Source organism: Rhinolophus sinicus, chromosome 5 (assembly GCF_057876585.1).
Source record: "Rhinolophus sinicus isolate RSI-liver-muscle chromosome 5, RSI-T2T, whole genome shotgun sequence".
NCBI classification, from domain to species: domain Eukaryota; kingdom Metazoa; phylum Chordata; class Mammalia; order Chiroptera; family Rhinolophidae; genus Rhinolophus; species Rhinolophus sinicus.
Window position 1 is genome coordinate 32,664,836 of NC_142505.1, and position 23,420 is coordinate 32,688,255.

General features: G+C 35.2%; 1 protein-coding gene across 2 annotated transcripts in view; it reads right to left on the reverse strand.

The window, feature by feature from the left end:
• Nucleotides 1-586: 586 nt before the first annotated feature.
• Nucleotides 587-23,420, reverse strand: part of NPHP3 (nephrocystin 3) — a 33,173-nt gene continuing 10,339 nt past the window's right edge. Inside the window, exons 9-27 of one of the 2 annotated variants that reach the window (XM_019725926.3) lie at nucleotides 21,967-22,140; nucleotides 19,939-20,042; nucleotides 18,941-19,055; nucleotides 18,541-18,684; nucleotides 17,998-18,095; nucleotides 16,767-16,869; nucleotides 16,269-16,351; nucleotides 14,670-14,808; nucleotides 10,926-11,090; nucleotides 10,095-10,189; nucleotides 9,470-9,592; nucleotides 8,031-8,220; nucleotides 7,631-7,872; nucleotides 6,528-6,603; nucleotides 5,211-5,338; nucleotides 4,061-4,301; nucleotides 2,917-3,042; nucleotides 2,221-2,336; nucleotides 587-1,623 (exon numbers count right to left, since the gene is read on the reverse strand). In XM_019725926.3, coding sequence (XP_019581485.3) covers nucleotides 1,443-1,623; nucleotides 2,221-2,336; nucleotides 2,917-3,042; nucleotides 4,061-4,301; nucleotides 5,211-5,338; nucleotides 6,528-6,603; nucleotides 7,631-7,872; nucleotides 8,031-8,220; nucleotides 9,470-9,592; nucleotides 10,095-10,189; nucleotides 10,926-11,090; nucleotides 14,670-14,808; nucleotides 16,269-16,351; nucleotides 16,767-16,869; nucleotides 17,998-18,095; nucleotides 18,541-18,684; nucleotides 18,941-19,055; nucleotides 19,939-20,042; nucleotides 21,967-22,140 — 2,643 coding nt within the window. In that variant the 3' untranslated portion in view covers nucleotides 587-1,442. Of the gene's footprint in view, nucleotides 1,624-2,220; nucleotides 2,337-2,916; nucleotides 3,063-4,060; nucleotides 4,302-5,210; nucleotides 5,339-6,527; nucleotides 6,604-7,630; nucleotides 7,873-8,030; nucleotides 8,221-9,469; nucleotides 9,593-10,094; nucleotides 10,190-10,925; nucleotides 11,091-14,669; nucleotides 14,809-16,268; nucleotides 16,352-16,766; nucleotides 16,870-17,997; nucleotides 18,096-18,540; nucleotides 18,685-18,940; nucleotides 19,056-19,938; nucleotides 20,043-21,966; nucleotides 22,141-23,420 lie in introns of those variants that run through there. The other variant, XM_019725929.3, reaches the window with a different exon arrangement.

Here is a 23,420-nt window from a genome sequence, read left to right on the forward strand (position 1 = left end):
TTAATTCTAAAATCAGTGGTATATTTGTAAATTTAATTACTTTGTGCCTTTCACAGCTGGCAAACCCAGAAAGATGGGTTGTGGTCATACTTTATCTTCTTTTTTCCTTCTTGAACATCTCCCAAAAGGGGTAAGAAGGATATTTATTTTGTAAAATCCTGCTGAATTACGTCACCCTTGTAGTGCCTTGGGGTTAGATATTGCTTCTCAAACTTCTGTGCATCCGAATCACCTGAGGATCTAGCTAAACAGCAGATTCTGATTCAGTAGGTCTGAGGAGCGGCTCAAGAGTCTGGATTTTTAGTAAGCTCCCAGGTTCATGGACCACCCTGTAAGTAGCCAGGCCTTAAGGAACATTACCCATAATCCTATGCAGTCACCAAAGCTCAAGTTGAGCAAACTACTCAGCGAGTAGTGACAACAGTCCTTTTTGTAATGTTCAATGTATTTCTTAATTATGTAAATATAATCCTCTTGTATAAACGAGTGGGAAAAAGAGAACTTGAAATTGCACTTTTCGTTTTAAAACTAAGATATGGTTATTATCTTTCACATTTACAATTAATACATGTTGGAATCTTACAAGTATGAAAATTGAAGATTTTTATTATATATAAATACATATGGTACAAAACAATATCCAAACTGTGGCAATATTTATAAAAATACTTAATTTTCAGTATAAAATGGCAGAGTAATTTGAGTTTGAGATAAATGATGAAGAGATAGATTTAGGCCACTTAAGAAAGAAGAGAGGAGAATGTCATGTCCATCTTTTGGGTAAGGTCAAAGAATGCCAACGAGCTTGATGTGTTAATACATTAATGACTTCAGATTATACAAGTACATACTACACAGTAAAACAATGTATTATACAATGTAGAGAGCACGGAAAGCAGAGGGCTTGGCCCATTCTGCTCAAAGAAAAGGTAGAATAAAAAGAACGTAGGAGTCAGAGATTCCTGTTACAAGTTCATTTTACAGAAGAGAAGTCATGCTTTTCATAAACTTGATCCCTTTATTCCTTGCAACTTTTCTTTGAGGTAGAAAATTGGACCAGACTAATGCTGAAAAGCAAGACAAGGAATGAGGAGGCTAAAGCAGCTTTTAAGAGATGAAAAGAATCATGGAATTTTTAAACTTAACTGCTCTGCCAGCTCTTGTTGAATAGAAACCAATCTATTCTTCATGTCTAAGATTCTAATGTGTCTATATCCTTGGATCCCATACAATACGGAAATTAATAATTTTAACTAAAACTGACATAATCACGATTCAAACTTCAATGTAGTCTAGTATAATTTCACACACATATCAAGTAAATCACAAAGTAAAAATAAAATTTCTTAAAAACATTTTATAAGTTTTAAATTCTAATGTTTCAAATGTTTCTTAATTATTTTATCCTAAGGTACATTTGCAATGAATTGTAATTGCTGCTACTACCTTTGTCCTTGATGAAGGAAAACATTAGGAGAATGGGTTGTTTTTAAACTAAATGTGTCTCCACTTGATGAGTGTCGAGAAGGAGCTTTTCCACCCAAAAGTGACGTTTCTGCTTCTTTTATTTCCATCGCCCTTTTGTATAGTTCAGCAGCTTTTTCAAAATCCCCTTCTTCATAGCTTTCAGAGAAGAAAAATTCTTAAAATGAGAATGTAACCTCTTAACAATTCTAAATTACCTTATAGGATACAAAAAACCCAAGTTGTGAATAATTGCTCATTTTTCCCAGTGCATTCTAACAAACCAGAAAAACAATACCCCAGCTCTTGTCCTTTCTATTTGTACTGCTAAAGAATAGTTCGGTGTCCCATATGAACATTAAAAACATGTAATGGACACAATGAAATGGCTAAGGGAAGGCAGGTATTCTCTACATCCTGAGTTAAACACAAAGCAAGAGTCAACATGAACTTAAGGGTGAATTAGCTCTGAGGACGGTAAATCACCGCTATTGCCCGGGAGCCAGTTGGTTGCAAATGTAAACCATCCTTCACTGTCAGTCATGATACACTCCTCTACAAAATAGATTGTGCGGCCTTCATTTCATGTCTAGAGACTACTACTGTATCTCCTGAAGGACATCAACCAAAAACAACCCCGCCCCCAAGAGAAAACATCAGCAATCAGTATTTTTTGCTATCCCATGACGAGTCAAAGTAAAGGTGTTCTAACATGGAGTTTGGCTATATGAGTTGAGGAAAGGGAAAACTTCTTACCTAAGCACAGCTAAATTTTTCAGTGTTTCTCCAACACGAGGATGCACCCGACCCAGGCTGTCTTCATAAATCTTTAGTGCTCTTTCATATAATGGCAAGGCTTCAATGTGTTTTTTCTTATTAAAAAAAAAAGTAGTGACACTTGAACATATTGGGTTTCTGAAATTACTATTAATGTATTTTATTTAGACTTAGCTGACCAACTTGGGTAAGCATTTTAAAAATGTCAATATCCTCCCACAAGATGTGCATAAACAGATTAATTTATGAATAATAATGAGAAAAGCAGTATAATAGTCAGAAACCTGTTTTACACCTGGCTTGCTAACCACGGACCTCAATCAAACTATACAAGCACAAACCTGTTTATTGCCCAGTGGGTACCACATCTGTTTCTCACCCATCACAGGCAAATGTTGCAGCTTAAAGACAATATTAGACATAGAGATAGATGTAGGGAATTTCTAGAATTTAAAAAACTAAGCCTATGCGATGAACTAAACAGTGTTTTACACTAAGAGGAAGGGGCTATATTACAAATATAACTTCAGTAATTTCTCAAGTACTAAAGGAAGCATTAGTAGCTAATCTTAAATTCCCTTTAATTATTTTTACTGTGCTACATCTAATTCATATTTATCTTATTTCATATCTTAAAACCATTTACTTATAAAGAGCTGAAGTGTGGGCACTTACCATTTGGCTATAGAGAACAGCTAAGTTTACCAAGGCAGTGGCTACACTGGGGTGCTTTGGGCCAAAGGATTTCTGCCGGATTTCCACAGCCAGCTCATACAACGGTACAGCTTTGTCAAGTTTCCCCTAAAATACAAAAGTGAAATCTAACAAAAATATTATAGCAATCAATACTATCTGATCAGCGCCTTTCCCATAAATAAAATTTTGTATTAAAAAGTAGTTCTGAGGAAAAAAATTCAGAAGTATTTCATCTCAGTTTAATGATTACGTTTATAGATAACAAATCTAACAATATGTAAGTAAAGCTACATTGAATAGAAAAACATTTTCTTTGATAATTTAGGAAGCCCTTCAGGATCACCCAATTCTTTATTGCACATTGTTTCTGGTGAAGTAAAACCATGCCAGTTAAAGTATGTTGGCTACTACACATAATTCAGAACTGGCATCAGAATAAAAGCTTGTTTCCCACCAAATCCCTTCCAGACTTTTCCAATTATTTCTTTTTTACTTGCTGGGGAGAAACAGCAACATTGAAGTCTTTTTACTAAAATACACCTTCAGTGCCAGGATGACCAGGAAAGGGTCCCACCAAGTCCAGAGACAGTCTACATAGCTCTGCTAACTGCACTAAATGAAAGGAAACTTCTCTGGCTTTTTTTTAATTTTTATTTTTTAGATCTATTAAAGTTCTAATCATTGCTCTGGCTAGAGCCCTATGGTAAGGAAGGTTACATTTAATTGAAGACAAAGAAAAGAGTGAAATTAAAATGCTCATTTAATCATCTACAAAAACTTCAGCCCTGACAATCGGGTGATGCTATATTTATGGTAATTTAACAGCACACAACACTGGTTGAATTTCAGAACTTCTGAAATGTATACAAGACAAAACTGAATTAGAATGCTGAGGAATGCATGTATATTTAGAATGTTAACAAAACAAAACCAAAATCCTAATTTAGTTAAGTCTGAAATAATATTTTTATTCTACTCAGCTATTGATTAAAAAACAGAATCATGATTTAAAAGCTCATAGAAAATAATCTATCCATCAGAAGACAAATGATTGTTGCTCATAGCAATTATGGTTTAACTGGTATACTAGAAAACACATGTAAGCACGCCAAGGATTACTTACCATTTTCTTATATAAAATTGCAAGATGTTTCACTGTATAAGCCAAAGAAGGGTGATCGGGAGCTAACGCTCGTCTCCGAATGTCTAAAGCTCGTTCATACAGTTCTTCCGCTTTATCATACTGTTTCTTTTCATTGCATAGAGCGGCCAGGTTATTCAAAGACTGGGCACAATCAGGGTGATCGGGTCCTAGAACTCGCTCCCTCATTTCTAAGGAACGCTTCAGAAACTGGTCAGCTGTTCTATGGACAAAAACCCAAAATGGTTTAAACAGTTTATTCTCTAAAAGTCAGACTCCCTAGCCCTAGGTAGGTGGAGAACTGAGGCAATTTTATTCTCAAATCCAAGATGGTTAAAATGAAGGATTCAGCTCAGAATTCTTTCTCTCCCTCTTACCCCACTTCCCTTCCTGCTTTTCTCCAAAAAGTAAATTGAAACTGCTTTCTTGATAGTGGAAGGGCCTACAGTATCTGCATGATTGCGTCAATTCTCCATTTCACTTCTAAAAAACAAACCCATGAATATTTTCCAAAACAAACTTTTCATACCTTTAAAATTATTAGACCTAACTCATAAGATTTTGGTTTTCACTCTCTCTCTTTGGGGTTAGTGCTAAACGATTTGAAATAAAAGGGCCTTTTGTGAAGTAGACTAAATACGTGTTACATTTTTTTGATATCCAAAGTACAAAATTAGTTATATTTTTCTGATATCCAAAGAAGCCCCCAAACACTTCTTTTTCAGAAAGTATAAATATTAATGTCATTTTAAGTCTTTTGTGGCCAATTAAACTGAAGAACAAAACTAGCACCCATCTACCTTCTTTTCTTGATTCTCCCTTAGTCCCGACTTTCTTTTCCTGGGAGGCCTCATGTACAATACCTACACAAACTCACTTTCATAAACATATAAAACATATGAGGAAAGCTACAGAATAACTTTTTAGTTACTAAAAAAACGTGAATGGAAACAGTAGAAAAAAAATGCCACGGTCTTTGTTAAGTGTGACTATGTTCATTACGTATCGTACATGAAATGTGGCATGGTTTCTACCAATTTCTTCTAGCCTGACTTGACAGAAATGTGAAACAGCCTTGCATCTAAGAGACAAAATGGGTACTTGTTTTCATTATTAACAGCATGGTACTCACTCCAAGTTATTCTGAAGATAGTAGAGAACACCCAGTTCATTGAGGGTCCGAGCATTGTCAGGTGTGTCCTTGCCTAACGTAAGCTCTTCTAACTGTAGGGCCCGTTTCCGCAAAAGGGCAAATCCATACTGGAGCAAACACAAAATTCACAGCCATCACTAAGTAAGTGCCATCTCTGATCCTGAAACAATGTACTGTGGTCCTAAAAAATCCTTTCCCTTTTTGTTCCCTTTAAGATAGACTTCAATTATTATAAGTATCCCACTGAATTAATCTAATGGTTACTGAAAATGACCGTATTTCCACATGGCATCACATCCCAAAATTCATTCAAAAAATACCTTGAAAATGATTGGGACATATTTTAGCACACTGAACTGAATCCCAACGTGCTTCAAAATGATCAGGAAACAGAATTAACTTGCACGTATTTACCAACCTCATTGGTATCTTAACCTCAGATATTTAAATTGTACACAGCACTTGCAACTAGTAGACAAATAAGTCTTGAAGATCGAATGCACAGTATTATGAATATAGACTACAATATTGCATTATAATCATCAAACTTGCTGAGACTAGATTTTGATGATTCCCACCACAAAAAACAAATGATAATTACGTGACGTGATAGAGGAGCTATCACTTCAATGGCAATCATACTAAAATATATAAATATATAAAAGTACAACAGGTCAACATGTACACCTTAAATGTACAGTTATATGTCAAATACATTTAAATAAAAATTGTACATAGCATTTTACGTCAAAACAAACGTGCTATATTTAAATCTTGTCAGCAGCTTAGAAATATGAAAATAATTTTTTTGTATGCTAAAGGGTAAGAATTTCTTTGCATTTGATTCTAATATAAAATGTTAACTGAATTACTTTCATTCCCTTTTCCAACCATTTAAAGAACTGAAGCAGCTTTAAAGTCCATCTTCCGAAGTCTAACCTTCAAATGCACTTTATAGTTCTACTTTTCAAAAATTAAAAACAAAACTTTCCCAGATTTATTGAGATATAATCAACATCTAACACTGGGTAAGATTAAGGTGTACACATGATGATTTGATCTACATATATACTGCAAAATGATACCACAATATATAGTTCCACTTTTTAACAGTCTACTAAGTTGTACCTCTCAGTAATACCAAGTAATACCAACATTTAAACAAATATTATAAATACATAAGAATATTCTAATCATTACTTTTCTAAAAGTCACTTTAAAATCTGTATTAAGGTATTCAGAGATGCTCTTTGCCTCTTTGGTTTCAAACACAACACAAAAGAAATCTCACATTACCAAGTTGCCTTTTCTCCTTGTAGCTTTCTGACGAATTTTAAAAGATTTTTTCCTAAAATGTTCAGCTTGTTCGTATCTTAAAAAAAAAAAAGTAAAGTCACACAAAGGAAACGTCCAACGTATCATAGGTCAAGGAGATAAAAGCACTCCTTACCTAGTGTAAAGCCTTTTTTGGCTATTGAAAACAGCATTATTTCTAGAAGTGATAGTGATATGGAATTAAAAGTCACAAAACCCTTCATAAAACAAAATCTAATAAAACAAATCTAGTCCATCAAGGAGTTGACATTTAACAGATTTTTACCTGATTTAACTCACTTTGAATCTCTAAAGGACAACCTAATTAAATGAGTCTAAAATTTTTGTTTGCTGTATCACCTTCTAAAAAGGCTAATTTTTTGTGAAATATAAATGTGAGATTCATACAAATGTGTGCAAAACTATACTTCTAGAAGTTAAAAGAAAAAAATCCATTATGTATCACAATGATTCAAAAGAAATTATTTCTGATACAGGAAAAGATGCCATGCAGTGGGTGCCTAATAGATGACAGATACTTTTTATTAGACCAGGGACCAGCAAACTTTCTCTTTAAAGGGTTAGACAGTAAATATTTCAGGCTTTGTGGGCTATGTAGTCTCTGTCACAACTGCCGAATGAACTCTTCTGCTAAAGCAAGGAAGCAACCATAGACAATATGCAAATAAAAATATGCAGCTGTGTTCCAATAGAACCTTGTTTACAAAATAGGGGGCCCTCTGGACTTGGCCTGCAGGCAATCGTTTGCAGCCCCATGTTAGTAATGCACTCAATATTACAAAGCTAATCAGTGAAGGAGCCCGGATTCAAACGTGGTTGTGTGACTCCAAAATCCATGCTCTGTCTTCCATGTATTTTCAGATAGAGCTGAAAAATTCAGACAGTTCCAATTCTGTTTACCCCATGAAGACCCAGACCAAGAACTAGTGTTTGAACATGGTGCATTCAAAAGAATATAAGATAAGGAAAGGGTACACAGCCACAAAAAATGCCTACCACATGAGTACAATTAAGAACGGTAACTCCCCATTATAAAGTCAGGGGATCAGTGATCTAAATCTTACTTATTTTGTTTCTGGTACAAAGTTGCAAGGGCCTCAAGTTCACGAGCAATATGTGGATGGTCTGCACCATAGGCATTTTCGGAGATTTCCAAAGCCTGTTTGTACAGTTGTTCTGCATTGCCAAACTTCTTCCACTGCACGTACACACTTGCCAATTGGTGGAGGGACTGAGCAACTCGTGGGTGATCTGGATCTAAAGCCGTTTCTCGAATTTCTAGAGACCTCTGCAAAGGCACCACCGCCTGGGGAGAAAAAGATGAAAGGCCCATGAAAGTGAGTGAAAGGGTGTTAAGATCTACCATCTGATCAGCACAGCAAAAGAAAGCTGCGTGAACTCCTGGGACAGGGAGCGGAGTAAACAAGAAAACCCACACTGGCGCTGACTCCCCGCTGAGGTTACCTGACTGAGCAGGCCTAGGTCCTTGAGAAAGCGTCCCAGGGTTTCATAGAGATCTGCCAAGCAAATCATGCTCTCCTCGCCCTCGCAGTTCTTCTCGTACTGCTTCAGGGAATCAAAGTATTCTGCTGCCATCGCACTTTTGTCTTTGCCAACAAACTGCCAGTAGCTCAGCAACTCAGCAAAGTGTCCTCTGTTGGAACAAATAACAGCAGTCAATGAAAAACAAACCTTAAAACCCACTATTGAGTGAAAGTGCCAGATTTCAGATCAGAACTCGTATGGACAATGTATCAGTAGGCGAGTAGAGTGTAGTGAGGTGAGATTGTACACTCCCACTGTCATGTGAGGCCAGCGCTGCCCAGCTGTGCAACGCCGGAAACTGGAAGCTGGCCGGCTGACCGCTTACACATCAACATCCTCATCTGCAACACAGAGGCAATGACACTATCTGCAGCGGGCGTTACTATAAGGAGATTGGAGCACACAGCAGCTGCTCCATAGTGTTGGCTGTTTCTATTAATACTACCGTTGCTCATCGATGGGCATCTCTCAGAATCATTTTTAGACACCTCATGATATGCAGTCAACTGCTGAGTTCACCCAACACATGATATTAAAGGATGGGAATTAGAAAAGAAGAAATTGATGAAACACAGGCAAACTGTCCTAGAATATCTACTTTGTATTTGCATCGAACAATTGAAAAACAAAAGTAAGCTTATTCATCTGTAGATGACATTAATTAGGATGGGAGAGCTGGTAAACTAAAGAACGAATCTGATTTCAAAAAAATCATGGAAAACTGGAATGGGGATCAGACATAAGTTACGAGGTACAACAAATAAATTTGAGCAAGTTCACTCAGGAGCAAAAAACAAATTACATAGCTGTTATGAGAATGTCTGAATTTCTAAGTGAGACAGAAAAACCCCTTCACGAGGCTTAGTAGGTCAGAAGCTTGGCTCATAAGAAAGTGTGGTTTTGACACTGGCAAATTCAAACATACCAGAAAGGACAAACCATATATTTATGAAAAAGGTTAATCCTCTCTTTAACTCAACACCAGTCAGGTTCTCTGTAGAGCCCAGTCTGGTTTGAAGACTACACTGAGATATCAGAAGGCCTTGACAGTTAGTTATCATCTCTCTGGGTCATTCAGATTTAAACCTGCTTAAATGCAGGTTGAAGACATAAAGCTATCTCAAGATCATTCCAACTCTAATTTTATGAAGCAGTCATACTCTATCTTTTTACTTTTCTTCTAAGAGCTCATGGCAATGTGCAAACTGTCTTAAATTTCTCCCTCACTGTTTTAGATTTCAGGTAGCATTGAAACTGGACTAATTTCTAAGTTAAAAATGCTGTTTTTCTTTGTTATGCTGAACAACTGTTTAAATCTGTTTTTCTGGGGTAAAGTGTTCTACAAATATGTTTCTTACCTTTTATAAAGGTTTTGAGACACAAGGAGATTGAGAAGGCAATCGTGCAACTTTTGTTTACTTCCCTGCTGCTGAAAAAGCCATGGGAGTTCATCTGCACTTCTCCAAGTCACTGGGTCCTGACTAGTAACAGAGAAGGGACAACACTTAATAGTAGTACATTCCTGCGATAAGACGGCTTCAGAGGGCTTTAATATCGAAATCAGAAACTTGTAACGATGGAAAAAATAAAGTGATATTCAGGGCCACCAACCAAACTTTAAAGGTGTTTTCCTAAAACTGAACTATTAAAAAAAAAAAACAACAACCCTCAAAGCACCCAAATATACACACACACACACACACACACACACACACACACACACACATTTTTCAACTACTTAACTGGAATAAAATAAAAGTAATAAAATGACCCTGTACTGATTTTACTTAAATTTAAATCTTTAGGATAGTAAAAGACTTACGCCATCTTTTGTTCTTTTGACATTAACAGAGTAGAAGGAGGATTTAATTTTTCTTTGTAAAAATTAAATTTTTACACATTAAGTTAAAAGCTAAGAAAGAGAACTAAGGACAAAGAGGTAGAGTGTGTAGCAGAAGTTATAAAAGAATATGGTTATAATACCTTAGCTGCATGGTGAAATAGTTGATTAGTTTTTGCCTATGTGAAGAAATAATGGTGGCATCTTCCATGTACTCCAGTCTCACTGTTTCCCAAGCCTAGGGAGAAAAAAATACTGCAGTCTATTCTCTGTAAGTAACTGTACATCTAACAATACATTTGTAAAAAGGAATTTACAATTATTTCAATTTCATAGTTGTATGATAGAAATGGCATTAGAATGTTTTAAAATTCAGGATGTATTTATGTGATAAACTGATATAAGAATAAAAATTCCTGTACTAATATTTTAAGAACTCAAAACACAATTTAATTCAAACTATTAATACATGAAGAATCTCAGAAATGTAAATGTTGAGTTAGTTTGTACAACTGAAACTAATAGAATATTGTATGTCAATTATACATCAGTTAAAAAAAATCTCAGAAATGTGGATTGAAAAAGTACTGAAAAGAGTAAATTATATTTAAGCAATAAACAATAAAGGAGAAAGATACGCCTGTGAAATTACAAACATTTCACACCCATAAATATATATAACTATACCAGCAATTCAATTAAACACAAAATTGGAAAAAATATTTTTTCTCTTCCAGAAAGAAACCACTTCTTAAAGTCGCAGCCATCTGATAAAGTCACTACATAAGACTATTAACCAAATTGCACATCTAACCTAAAATCTTTGCAAAAAATTTTGTAATGTCAAATTTCAGATTTCAATTTTCTCTTGTAATTGAAACATTTAAAATAATATGGCATAACGCAGCATAATATAGCATGCAATGATATGCTGACATTTATAAGTTAGAAAACCTTATTAAAATAACATTCACCTGTAGATGCTGAAACTTGAGCAAGCCGCAACCATAAGTCAACAAACACATTTTGTGTAAACTGTGAATAAGGGAGGTCAGGACAGCCCAGGACATCTCAGGGTAGAGTTCCATCAGTTCTGACTCACTCACACCATTGTGACTAACATTGACGAGGCACAGAATCTAGGTACAAAATGAAAGAACAGTGATCAGCAAGTGCCTCTATTGGTAACTAACAGCTAATAAAATTTCCATAATACTTTTAAGAGTATTGACTTCTTATTCAAATTTATTTAATTCCAATGATTTAATAAACCAAGAAACAGACTTTTTAGAATAAAAAAGACTTCCCAAAAGACACTAAGCAAGAATAATACACAGTGAAAAAAAATAAAGGAAACGTTATTTAAAATGGAGTCTGGAAGCCCCAAAGGGGAGCATCTCGTGCACGTACCGCTGCTGCCGCCTGCATAACCAGTGGAAGAAGGAAGAATTATTTTGACAAGGGAGGATATTAATCACATGGGATTTGCATCTCCTGCTTTTAAGAAAAAGGAGGAAGATCACTCCTTGCCCCAATGATGCACTAACCACTGCTTGTAACCAATGAGAAACTGCCACAACCTGTAACTCTTGTCCTTCTCCAGTGAACTTTTGTTCAAAACCACTCTCCCCAATTTCCTCCTAAAACCTAATAAAAGAATTCCCTCTCTTTTGTCATCTGGTTTTGTCATAGTTTGCTGGTCCCCAATTGCAATTCTCTGTTATTCTCGAATAAACCCATTTTGCTAACAAAATGTTTTATTTTTAAGGCTGACAATAGTGTATATGAAATCCAGCATGCCAAAGCCAACATACATATAGAAAAAAGTTGAGTGAAAATTAAAATTGCAGGAAATGTATTATTAAAACTAATGACAAAATTCCAATACTGGGAACATGATGGAAGAAAACAGCCCTCCTACTGCAAATGTCTGTTAATATCAGACAACATACCGTGTTTCCCCGAAAATAAGACCTTACTGGAAAATAAGCACTAGCATGATTTTTCAGGATGCTCGTAATGTGAAATAAGCCCGAATGCGTCTTTTGGAGCAAAAATTAATATAAGACCTGGTCTTATTTTTCGGGAAATACGGTAGGGCTTATTTTATATTACGAGCATCCTGAAAAATCATGCTAGGGCTTGTTTTCTGGTTAGATACTATTTTCGGGGAAATGGTATAACAAAACATTTCTAAAAGCACAGTTGAGCTGGGAGAAAAGAAAGGGAAATCCCTCGGGTGCCAAAAATGATAGGAAACTGAAAAAAAGAGGCAAAGCGTTGGGAATGCTGCCCCTCTGGAAAGAGTGTGGATAGAAGATAGGCAGCATTCCCAGTAATGTAAGGGCTTGGGTTTTCAACCCTCAGTGGGGATGGAAGGTGAGTCCATAAACCTCATGAGTCAAGGAGTTGGAACTCGAATGCTTGCCCTCAATGGATATTCCAAGGGCTGTACCTCCAGGGAAGGGGTACATGAGGAAAACAGTAGCCTACAAACGTGGAGAAGACAAAGAAGACTTGTGGGCCAGAAAGCAGGGTGAAAAGTCAAAATCCCAGGAACCTCTAAGCTGAGAAATTAACATAAAAATGAATTCAGGTTCAAACTATGAGTTCAAGCAAGGTGCTAAATACAAAGTAAATTTTCAAAAGTCAAATTGAATAGCAACAAACAATTTTAAAATGTTATTTTGTATTTCTGTCTGACTTATTTCACTTAGCATAACACCCTTTAGGTCCATCCATGTTGTCCCAAGTGGCAACATTTCATCCTTATTTTATTGCTGAGTAATATTCCATTGTATATAGAGGTATCACATCTTCTTTATCCATTCATCTATTGAACTCCTAGGCTGCTTCCATATCTTGGCTATTGTAAATAATGCTGCAATGGACATAACGGTGCATGTATCTTTTCAAATTGGTGTTTTTGTTTTCTTTAGATAAATACCCAGAAGTGGAATTGCTGGGTCATAAGGTAGTTCTATTTTTAATTTTTTTAGGAATTGCCATCTGTTTTCCAATTTTATAATCCCACCAACAGTGCATGAGGTTCCCTTTTTCCCACATCCTCGATGGATGAAAAATGTAAAGGGGACTAAGAGGTACAAACTTTCAGTTATAAAATGCATAAGTCCCGGGAATGCAGTGTACAGCATATGGAATATGGTCCATAATATTGCGAAAACTTGGTATGGTGACAAACGGTTACTAGACTTAGTGTGGTAATCACATCATAAGGCATAAAAATGTTGCATCACTATGTTGTACACCTGCAACGAATATACTACTGTATCCTAACTATACTAAAAAATTAAACAATAAAATAAAATGTTATTTTAACTACAGAGTTCTGAAAAACAAGTTTTAATGAAAGATATAAAAGACCTTTATGGGCAAGAAGATAAAATGGTAGTGAAAAATCACTAAAGAAGATGACTAAATAAATGGAGAGCTATTTAGCTTTCCATAAAGAAGAAGATTTATATGATAATTTCCCCCAACTTAATCTCTAGATTCAATGCAATTCCAAAAATTCTAAAATGAGTTTCCACGGAACCTGCCAAGCCAATTCTAAAAATAGACATGGGAAATTAGCCAACACAATTGTAAAGAATAATATTAAGAGGGGGATTGCCCAACCAAATATTAAAGTTTACTTTAAACTTCTAATAGTTAAGACACTGTGGTATTGGCAAGGAATAGGCAAAATTGGAACAAAAGAGCCTAGAAACGGACTCATGTGTACACATACTATTTTCCCTGAAAATAAGACCTAGCCGGACCATCAGCTATAATGCATCTTTTGGAGTAAAACCTAATATAAGACCCGGTATTATATTTATTATACTATATTACATTATAATTATATTATTTTACATAAGACCTGGTCTTATATTATATTAAAATAAGACCGGGTTTTATATTAATTTTTGCTCCAAAAGATGCATTAGAGCTGATGGTCTGGCTAGGTCTTATTTTCAGGGAAACACAGTATATGAGCTTGATACTTGAACAAGGTGGCATTCCATATTAGTAGAAAAGATGTACTATTTAGTAAAACAGCCATATAATACAAGATTAAAAAATAGATTCATCCCTCACACAATAAACAAAAATAAATCAATATGTAAAAGACTTACGCGTGAAGAACAAAACTGTCAAATATTTTGAAGGGGAAACATATATATGATAACACTTTTATGATAGCAAAGAATTTTAAAAATAAGATACAAGGCATAAACCATAAAAGAAACTATTGATAAATCTGACTTCATCAAAATAAAACTTTGTATAATGAATGACACCATAAAGTTAAAAGACAAAAAACAAACAGGAAAAAGACATTTATTTGCAAACTCTGTAACAAAGGATTTGTACTCAGTTTGAAGAACATTTAAGAATGCCTATGGATCAATAAGAAAAAGACAAACAACTCAGTTAAAAAAATGTTTAAAGGACTTGAACAAGGAATTCACAGAAGAGGAAACAAGAATAGCCAATAAACATGAAAAGATGAACAATCTCAGTGATAAAGAGGAAAATGCAAACTTTCTGAGATATCACTTCTGGCCAGAAGCACACTATGGTAGCACGCATTCCTATATGCTTGAAATATATTTAAGCACAAATTTACAAAAATTTGCTCTTTACTTCAATTACAACACACAAATACAAATAAGGGAAGGTAGGCATCATTTTATAAATTTATTACACTTTACCTGTTTCATTAGCTCTTTATCCATATCATTTGCCATGGACTCCTGGATAGATTGCAGAACAAGTCTATATAAAGAAACAGTATCTTGACACTGGAAACACTGATGAAGGACTTTATCTAAATTGCCTGCTCTCCCAGCACTGTTAGAATTGAGAACAGATTTAATTTGTAACAGACTGCCAACATCTGTGAAAAATTTGGGGTAGATTAAAAACTGTCCGGACTCCACATTTTATACTGCATTGATAATAACAATTTAATAAACCATGATACAGGGAAATGGTAGTTTTATGGGGCTACTAGAGTCATCAAGTTTATTTTAGTGTACCATTTAATTCAATTCAATAAATAAATGTTGGGACATGTCAAACAATTACTACATGTTATATTATAGAACATGAAAATGGGTAAGACATAGTTCTTGTCATCTAGAAGCATGCCAACTACATACAGGACGCAGGAAAATAATTAGAAACAAATAGTATTAGTTAGTTAGCCATGCAAATTAAACTTTTTAGAGACAATTTGGAAAACATCAATCTAAAAAAAAAAATCAATAAATAGGGGAGTTTGTTTTAAAATATTACACAATATTTACCAGTAGTTCCTTTTTAAAATATAAAGATATGTAAAAAAGAGAAAAAAAAAAAAACAAAACCAAAAAAAAATGGTCCATAGTCCTTCTTAAATAGATAATTTCAATAAACATTATGAAATGTACAGAAAGTGACTCACACTCTTGACTTGTACTTATGCAACCTACTGAGGTTCCCAGGGACCAGATTCGCTGCACAAACATGGGCACAGTGAGAAAAAATAGTGGGAATATCGCAGGCAATTCAAAGTTTTAGAAGATTTTTTCCATGTCAAATTTGGTGCTTAAGATGTGACTGTGGAATTAAGAGACAAGAGTACTAGATTCAGTGTCTAGGATATGACAATCCTAGGATTACTATCCTATTGTGCTAGGATTACTATCTATCGTGATGAATACCAAAAAATATATTAACCTTTTTCACCTCTGGTTTCGAACAAAGTGGGCTGAGGCAGTACTAAAGAAGAGATAGAAGTAGTAAAACTTTCTAATGCTTATCTAAAAGCAAACTATTAATGGATATCTAAAAGAGAAGAATCTATTTTAAGATGAAAGATTTATCAGGATTTGAGACCAGAGACAACTGAAAATTCCTACCTACATACCTACCTACTGATATTCAGGGACACTGGAAATAACATTTTTAGGCATCAGTTGACTCCTCACTTTCCCAAAGCTAGGGGCTTCAGGCAGGTGACACTGAGCACTCACGGGTGGGCCCCAAATGAGGGCAAAGATGGCCTTCTTTTGCAACCCCAGTAGGGTAAAAGTAAGTGTGATGGAAATTACACAAATATATTGGACAAATTCTGATACTTCACAGGCTATCAATCGTCAGTCATAAGTCACGTTCTCATAGGATGTTAGTATCACTGTTAGAACAAACAGAATCTGAGTGGCCCAAGAGCTTGTCATAATGATCAGTTCTCCATTTCACATGGTGAGGAAGCAGTCTGCAACAAACACAAAACATGCAGAAGATCATGAAAAATAACCACCACTTACCGTGCAATCATTTTGCCGAAAAGGGTGACATAAAGGGCGTTACAGGTTGTAGCAGAACGACAGTGTCGTTCTAGCTTCTTCTCCTGCACCAGTTACCAAAACACAAAACAAAATTACAAAACCACCCTGGAATTAAGCAGTCTTTACTACCGAGCCATCAAGTATCCCCGCAGAAATGACACGGTTCCTACCATCTCATCAGCAGCATTACTGCCAGGTGGGGGTGGGCTGCAGGTAAGGTTCACATGCAAATACTGTTTTGCTTTTAAATACCTGCTTGATGCACTATAGTAAAGTAAACCTTAAGACCAAAATCTTTTTTATTGCTTCTTCTATATTTGTTATTAGTTTAAGACCAAATGCAGTTAACAACTACTAAACTCCAATTTTCCTTATAACCACAGAGATCTCCTATATTGAATTTTAAGTCTCATATAAGGTTTTTTATAGGAAAGCTGATAGAGAGTATAAAATAGCAGCACAACTAAAAACACTTACCTGTTCTTTATTCAATTTAATATCTACAGAGTGGCATTCTGCAATTATAATAGATTTTGCATCTTTCGGATTTAAAGGATCAAGATGAAGCGTAGGCCATAACCTTTTATTTAAAGAAAAGAAAAATAAAATTCTCTTCTAATAATACCACAAAAGCTGTAATCTACCCACAACACAGGTAAAAATCCACTGTAAGAATTAATTTTTATACTACCTTTATAAAATAAGCAAAACTAATCTCTGGTAATCCTATTAAGTAACATTATGTCATTTATTCTAACATGTGTATCATTACTTTCAATTAATGATACAGCAATGGATCATAACAAATGCTGTTATAAAATAAATAGCATATACATTAGATAGTGAAGTGGTAACATATTTCTAGTTCTGTTTTATACTATCAGTAAAACTAAACATAGGTATTAGAGCCTAAGAGGAATAATACAAGACAGGCTTTGTCCACAAATTTCTTCTAATCCAATTGAAATTTAATCACCCTGCAATATGCATTCTCGGTGGTGTGGTATTTGTTGGTGTGTGTGTGTGTGTGTGTGTGTGTGTAAAAAATCTCATTCTTTTTATGTATTAAGCACAAATATACACACATATCTACTTATATGCATGAACTGATATATGCGTGGTATTAAATTTCTTGGTGGGGAGGTGATTAGCAAGAAAATTATTTAAAAAGCTTTTTGGGGGGCAAAAATAGGTTGAGAAACACAGCCCCACAGAATTCAGCCATTATGTCCCTTTTTTGAGGACTGTTAAATGAGCTTGCATTTCTAAATGAGCTTGCATTCCAGGATAATAGGTGTCTGTTCTATTATTCCGACTACAGCCCTTTCCCTATATTCCTCACCCATAAATTTAACGGCCTACAAGACATCACTACTCGGAGTTATAACTGACAACTCAAACTAACCATCTCTGAAAACAAACCTGCCCACGCTTTGTGCTTCCCATTTAGTTCAGGGATCCACAATTTACTTAATTTCTCAACTCAGATACTTGGGCGTCATCCCAGCCTTTACTTCCCTCACGGCCCAAATTTAACCTCCCACCAAATCTTATAGATTGCACCTTTTACCTGATTTTGTGCCCCCTCCCCATCCCCACTGCCACTTTTGTAAAAAATATGAAAAACACAAACACATATCAAAAACCTTTCCTTGTCTGTATTTAAAACATTTTATGTAATCTGAAAGAACTAAAGTTAGCATCATACCTCCATGCTGGAGGGCATGTTTCTACATTCACAGAAACAATTACTCTTACATTCACTGGCAGTGGATCTATCAGCCATTTCATGTGTTTTTCAACTTGCTTAAAAATATAAAAACAAAATTCAATCTATTAATTCAAAATATTTCAAAAACAACCCAATAATATCTCCCCAAGTACAATGAAAATTCTCATTGTTTCTCATTACTATTAAGGGTAAAAGCTTATTTTTGGATGATTTATCTCAGAATATTAAGAGAACAAGTGGCAAAAACTATTGTTGCTGATCTGAATTCTGGACACTTAAGGAAGTGTCCAGGCTCTAAAAATAAGTCAAAATGAACAATCTTTGTTAATTGGGAAAATTTAGTTGGTCTTTCCCAATAAGATACTAGTGTCTATTGGCATAATTTATTTTTTTATCCACATGCTTCCTCCATAGAAATTAAGCAGAAATAAACATATAAATTAAATGCCTGATATAATTCTTACTGACATATTTGTCTCTTTCTGAATGTATCAATAGGTAACAAAGTAGAAACAGTACCTGAACTTGATCTATAGAATCAATAATGATGATGATACTGCCTTGGTGACGGGCAGAGAGCTTTTCTAGCCAACGTGGAAATTCTTCTAAAAGCTTAGCAGGATCCAGCGTCAGAGCAGATACTGACCAAGAGTGCTGCATCAACTACAAGATGAGAACACAGGCAATTTAAAGTAGTTATGTACACTTGACCACAGCTGGTGAGAAATATTTCTATCTCTGCATTTTAAACCAAAATTGAGTCACCAAGAGGACCCAATTGCATGAATAATTTTTAACCTTATGCAAAACCAAAACAAATGGATAATAGTGAAAACTGGTTTATCATCAGGTACGTAGCCCTAACAACTTCTGAATCTAAATAAAAATTCTGATAATCCAAAAAGATCGCATACTATACCTTGAGAGTAAGTCGTTTAATAATCAAGGAAGACTCTGAGCTGGTTGACATGGGCCTCCCCACAAAATGAGAAAGAATTAGTGTGTTAGGGGAATTCTTCTGTTGTAACTGAATCCTGAAAGAAAAAGACCTTTTACAAGACGGATAAAGCTCCTTGACTGTCAACAAAAAAGAATTCACAGTGCATTAAGCCCTAAATGCTACTGTCAACAATCACATGGCCAATTTTGAATAAATATAGGACATTCCCATTTTTACTCCACTCTTAGACCCTTTTAAATAAACTTAAAAAAACTATAGATGTATTTTAATTACAAACTGATATTAACTAATGTAAACCAAAATAGTACATTTGAGGTTAAAGAATTAGTAAAATGAGCATTAACTTCTAATTACAAATATATTAGAGGACATGTACTAATTCTTCAGTGTAAATAATAACTATGAATGAAATAAAATATTCTTCATACTTATTTTTAAATTGATGAACTGAAATGAAACTAAAAGAATTTATTAGCTTATATGAACCTTAGTCCATAATTTGAAGGACTAGTTTGCATTCATAATAAAGGTTATTCTTTATTTTGATACTCTTTACAACTTATTTCACTCTAGTCTTTGTCTTGTTTCAAATATTTAAAACTCTTAAGATGAAGCTAGTAGTTGAAAATGAAGAAGGCACATCCTCTCTAGAATTCACCTGATTCCGTGCCCCACTGACCACTCCCTTACAAAGCAGTCCCGCAGCTCTGACCTACATAATTCACGTGCACAATTACACACACTCACATTTCCTATTCCTTTCTTATTCTGTGTCTTCTCTCTAACATCCCAATTGTGTACAGTTCAGGGCATGAATCTATTTTTCATTCCATTTTGCTTTTTTAACTTTAAGTACAGATTATGCAGGAAGGTAGACATGCAATACTACACTTTGTTGAATGGGTTTAGCAATTCAAATGTCTCAATGGTAACAGTTTCATTGTACTGCATCATACCATTTTGATAAAAGAAGGGACTTTCCAGAACCTGGTCCTCCAGACACCAGGAGGGGTGGAATCGGTGCCGGTGCCGCCACTAGGTCATTAAGGCGCTGATAATACTAGAAACAAAAACAAATTTAAACTGAGAGGAAGCACAGGCATCTTAGAATACTAAACAGTCAACTTCTGATTATCCTCTGAAATCACTGGAGAAAAGCAGTATGAGGAAATGAAATATGTTTTTAGTCAACAGCACTCTCATAATTGCTTATTTTTATGGCTGGTTAAATATGCCCAAAGTAGTAAACTGCAAATGGGCCCCAATTTCTTCTACACGTAGTATAGCCGTAAATGATGAATGAGGGATAACATTTAATATTCCCACAGGGTTTTACAACATTCAGGTGTTTTGCAGAATGCTGCAAGGAGGCCACTAACCCTGTGGCCCCAAACCACAGGAAGTACCACAGAAGGCCTTGAGGGTACCCACAGGCACCTCGATCTCCTGGTCCAAACACCTGTCCTGGAGACCACCTCAGTTTCCTGGGATTCCTGAGAATAGGTCCAAACAATAGCAGCTTTGGTTTAAGACCTTGGAGTCTCCCAACCTGCTGCAGAGAATCAGGTTAGGACAGGCCACCTGAGATCTTTCTGAAATTGAGGGAGCTCTAGGCAAAGTCCAAGAACCATATTTCCCAGGCTTTCGCCAGACACTAAAAACTGGTTCAGAGCTGAAAAGGACACGTTCAGAAAACCAAAATATCTCAGTACTTACTAAGGAGATTCCAAAGTTATCTGGGGGCTGAGATGTTTATTAAGTGTACCAGTGGTCCAAATGACAGCTGATAAGGAATTCAAAGAATTTGTATTAAGTAGTTTGTGGTTGGCTTTAGGGTAGAAGAAATTTCCAGCAACTACAATAAATGATCATGTGATATAGTTTTTCAATCAATTTTTCTGTTTGTCAAATCTAAATACAGACTATATTCTCCAGGAACTCAAATAATACTGATAGCAATGACGCTTCTAAAGAAGCAAAGGCTTTACTGCTTTATGACCTTGCAAGTCCAAACAATTTAGTTCATGGTCCCACAGAAAGCCCATTTATAGACCCATTGTTCCCAAATTAAGACCCTTCCTATGTTAGAAAACAGGATTTGGTGCCAGAAGACCTTGATTCAAATCCCAGTCTGCAACCTATTTTCTGTGTGCTCTTAGGCAAACCTAATCCGAACCTTAGGTTCTTCATTTATAAAAGAATGATAGCAGTATCTCCCTTATAAAATAATAATGGTTTAACATTTATCATGTGCCAGGTGCTTTACATGCATTACCTGGTTTAATCCACCCAACAACCACGTGAGGTAGGTACTATTAGTTATTCTCATTTTACAGAAAAGAAAGTCAAATCCATAGTCAGGAAATGGTGAAACCACAACATAAATATAATACATAGTCTCAATTATAAAAGTCTTATAAAAATACAGCTGTTGGCGACAGCCACGGTAATATTCTTTAAAATATTATCTTATGTTAATTTTTAAAAAGCACTCCAAATTTTTTGAACTTGGACACAGATTCTTTGTACATTTCAAATTCTGTTAGGTTTTTTTTTTTTTTTAGATATTTAAGGATGCTGAAGGAGTGATCTGCCTATTGAATTAACTACTGTGCTTTGTTTCCCGAATGTTTGATATGTTGCGTCCTCTAAAAATTGGAAGGATAGCTTTACTATTTTTATTAAATTTCCTAGATATACTAATCTTCGTCTGGTGAATTTAAGATGGTAGCATAACGAACACATGGTGGATAAATCCTAACCTGTAACTAAAAAAGTTTGACGTTCATAAGGCTATCTGAATCTCACATATCTTTCATATAATATATACATACCTAAGCACGTGTCCCAACACGGATAATCAAGCCACGAGCGCAGACACTAACACAAATATTAACCTTGACTATATTTAGCTGAAAACACAATCATAATACAGCCTTTAAGCGGTGACTGATCTTTGTTGGAACAATACTCCAAACGCTTACTTTCTCGAATCCCAACTCGTGGGCTGAATTTGAAGCCTGTTGAAAAGCTTCCATTTGCTCTTGTTCATCATGTATGTCCCAGAGAACATCACCAAAATCATCTTCTTCTGGAATAGAATCTTCGCTGCCCAAATCCTTACTCTCCAGGTCTGTGGTTTCAAAGCCTAAAATGTCCTGAACACAAGAGCAAGCACATGAAAATGAATGAAGAACGCAAAGATCTCATAGCAGCATCAGCACACAGGCCTAAGGTGAGCTTCACCTTTGAAGAGGGCAAGTCCAAAACCAGGACCCATGTACAGCACCCAGAAAAATACATTTATAACCATAAAAATAAGCTCTAGCTTAAAAATAAAGGAAAAAACCAAGAAATATTAATAAAAAAAAAGACCTCTCTCTTTTATTAAAAATAAAGTTAGAGGGGTATTTGACTCCCATGGGATCTGTTTTCTGAAAAATGTTACACAATATCTTTGGTTATATCTGGCTGGTGAATAATATTAACGAATGTGCAAATGTCTAAGAAATATGCTGCTTTACATTTTTTTAAGAATGTAATTACTAAGATGGGGTTCTTGATATCAAATATCTCTGCTGTAATAACTAGTCTTCATATTATGTCACTGAAAATACATTATCCTTCAAGTGGTAAAGATGGTAAATATGTCCATTTTTCACTTGCTGTCATTTATTCTGCTCAATTCATTTCATTTATCTTGGTCTTAAAGTTTATAAGGTTGTTGAGAAAACCAAAATTGATAATGTCAATCTTTATACTAAAGAACAATACAGAATGTGTTGCCATAAGTCATATTATGCTTTGGGGCTCACTCTTTTTCTCTGATAACAAATCTCCGTCCTTATAATGCAAGTTAAATTTTAAAAAGTAATCTAATCCCTTATTTCTGTAGTAGGGTCTGCAGCACCCTGGGGGAGGGGTCAGCAGATATGGGCAACCACAGGCTACACATGATACATCTTCCTCTTGTGCCCATTTTATTTGAAAATGGAGGTTATTTTTCTTATTATCATTACTGGCATTTTTTGCTGATACATGATTTTAAATGATTTTCTCTATTAAAAATACACACAGGTATAATATCAAGCAGATTATGTAACTCACATAAATGTTCAAGATAATACTTGAGACATCATGAAAACTTTTAGCTCCAGACACCTCTATGATCTGTGACCACAGACCCCTAAAGTTGTGTTTTCACCCCTTTCTGCTGTTAGGAAAATGAGAAGGATTTTTTTTTTTTTTAATATACAAAAATTCAAGGTGCACCAGAATCTGAGGAGACTCCCTATTGAATACAATGGACATTTTCCCTCAAATACTTTTTAACTAGCACTTCCGCAATCCAGTCTACTCTTAGCAGGTACTGAAGCATCAAATAGCTTTGAGAGACAGATGAGAGATAAAGATACATGGCACTAGTAATAGCACAATG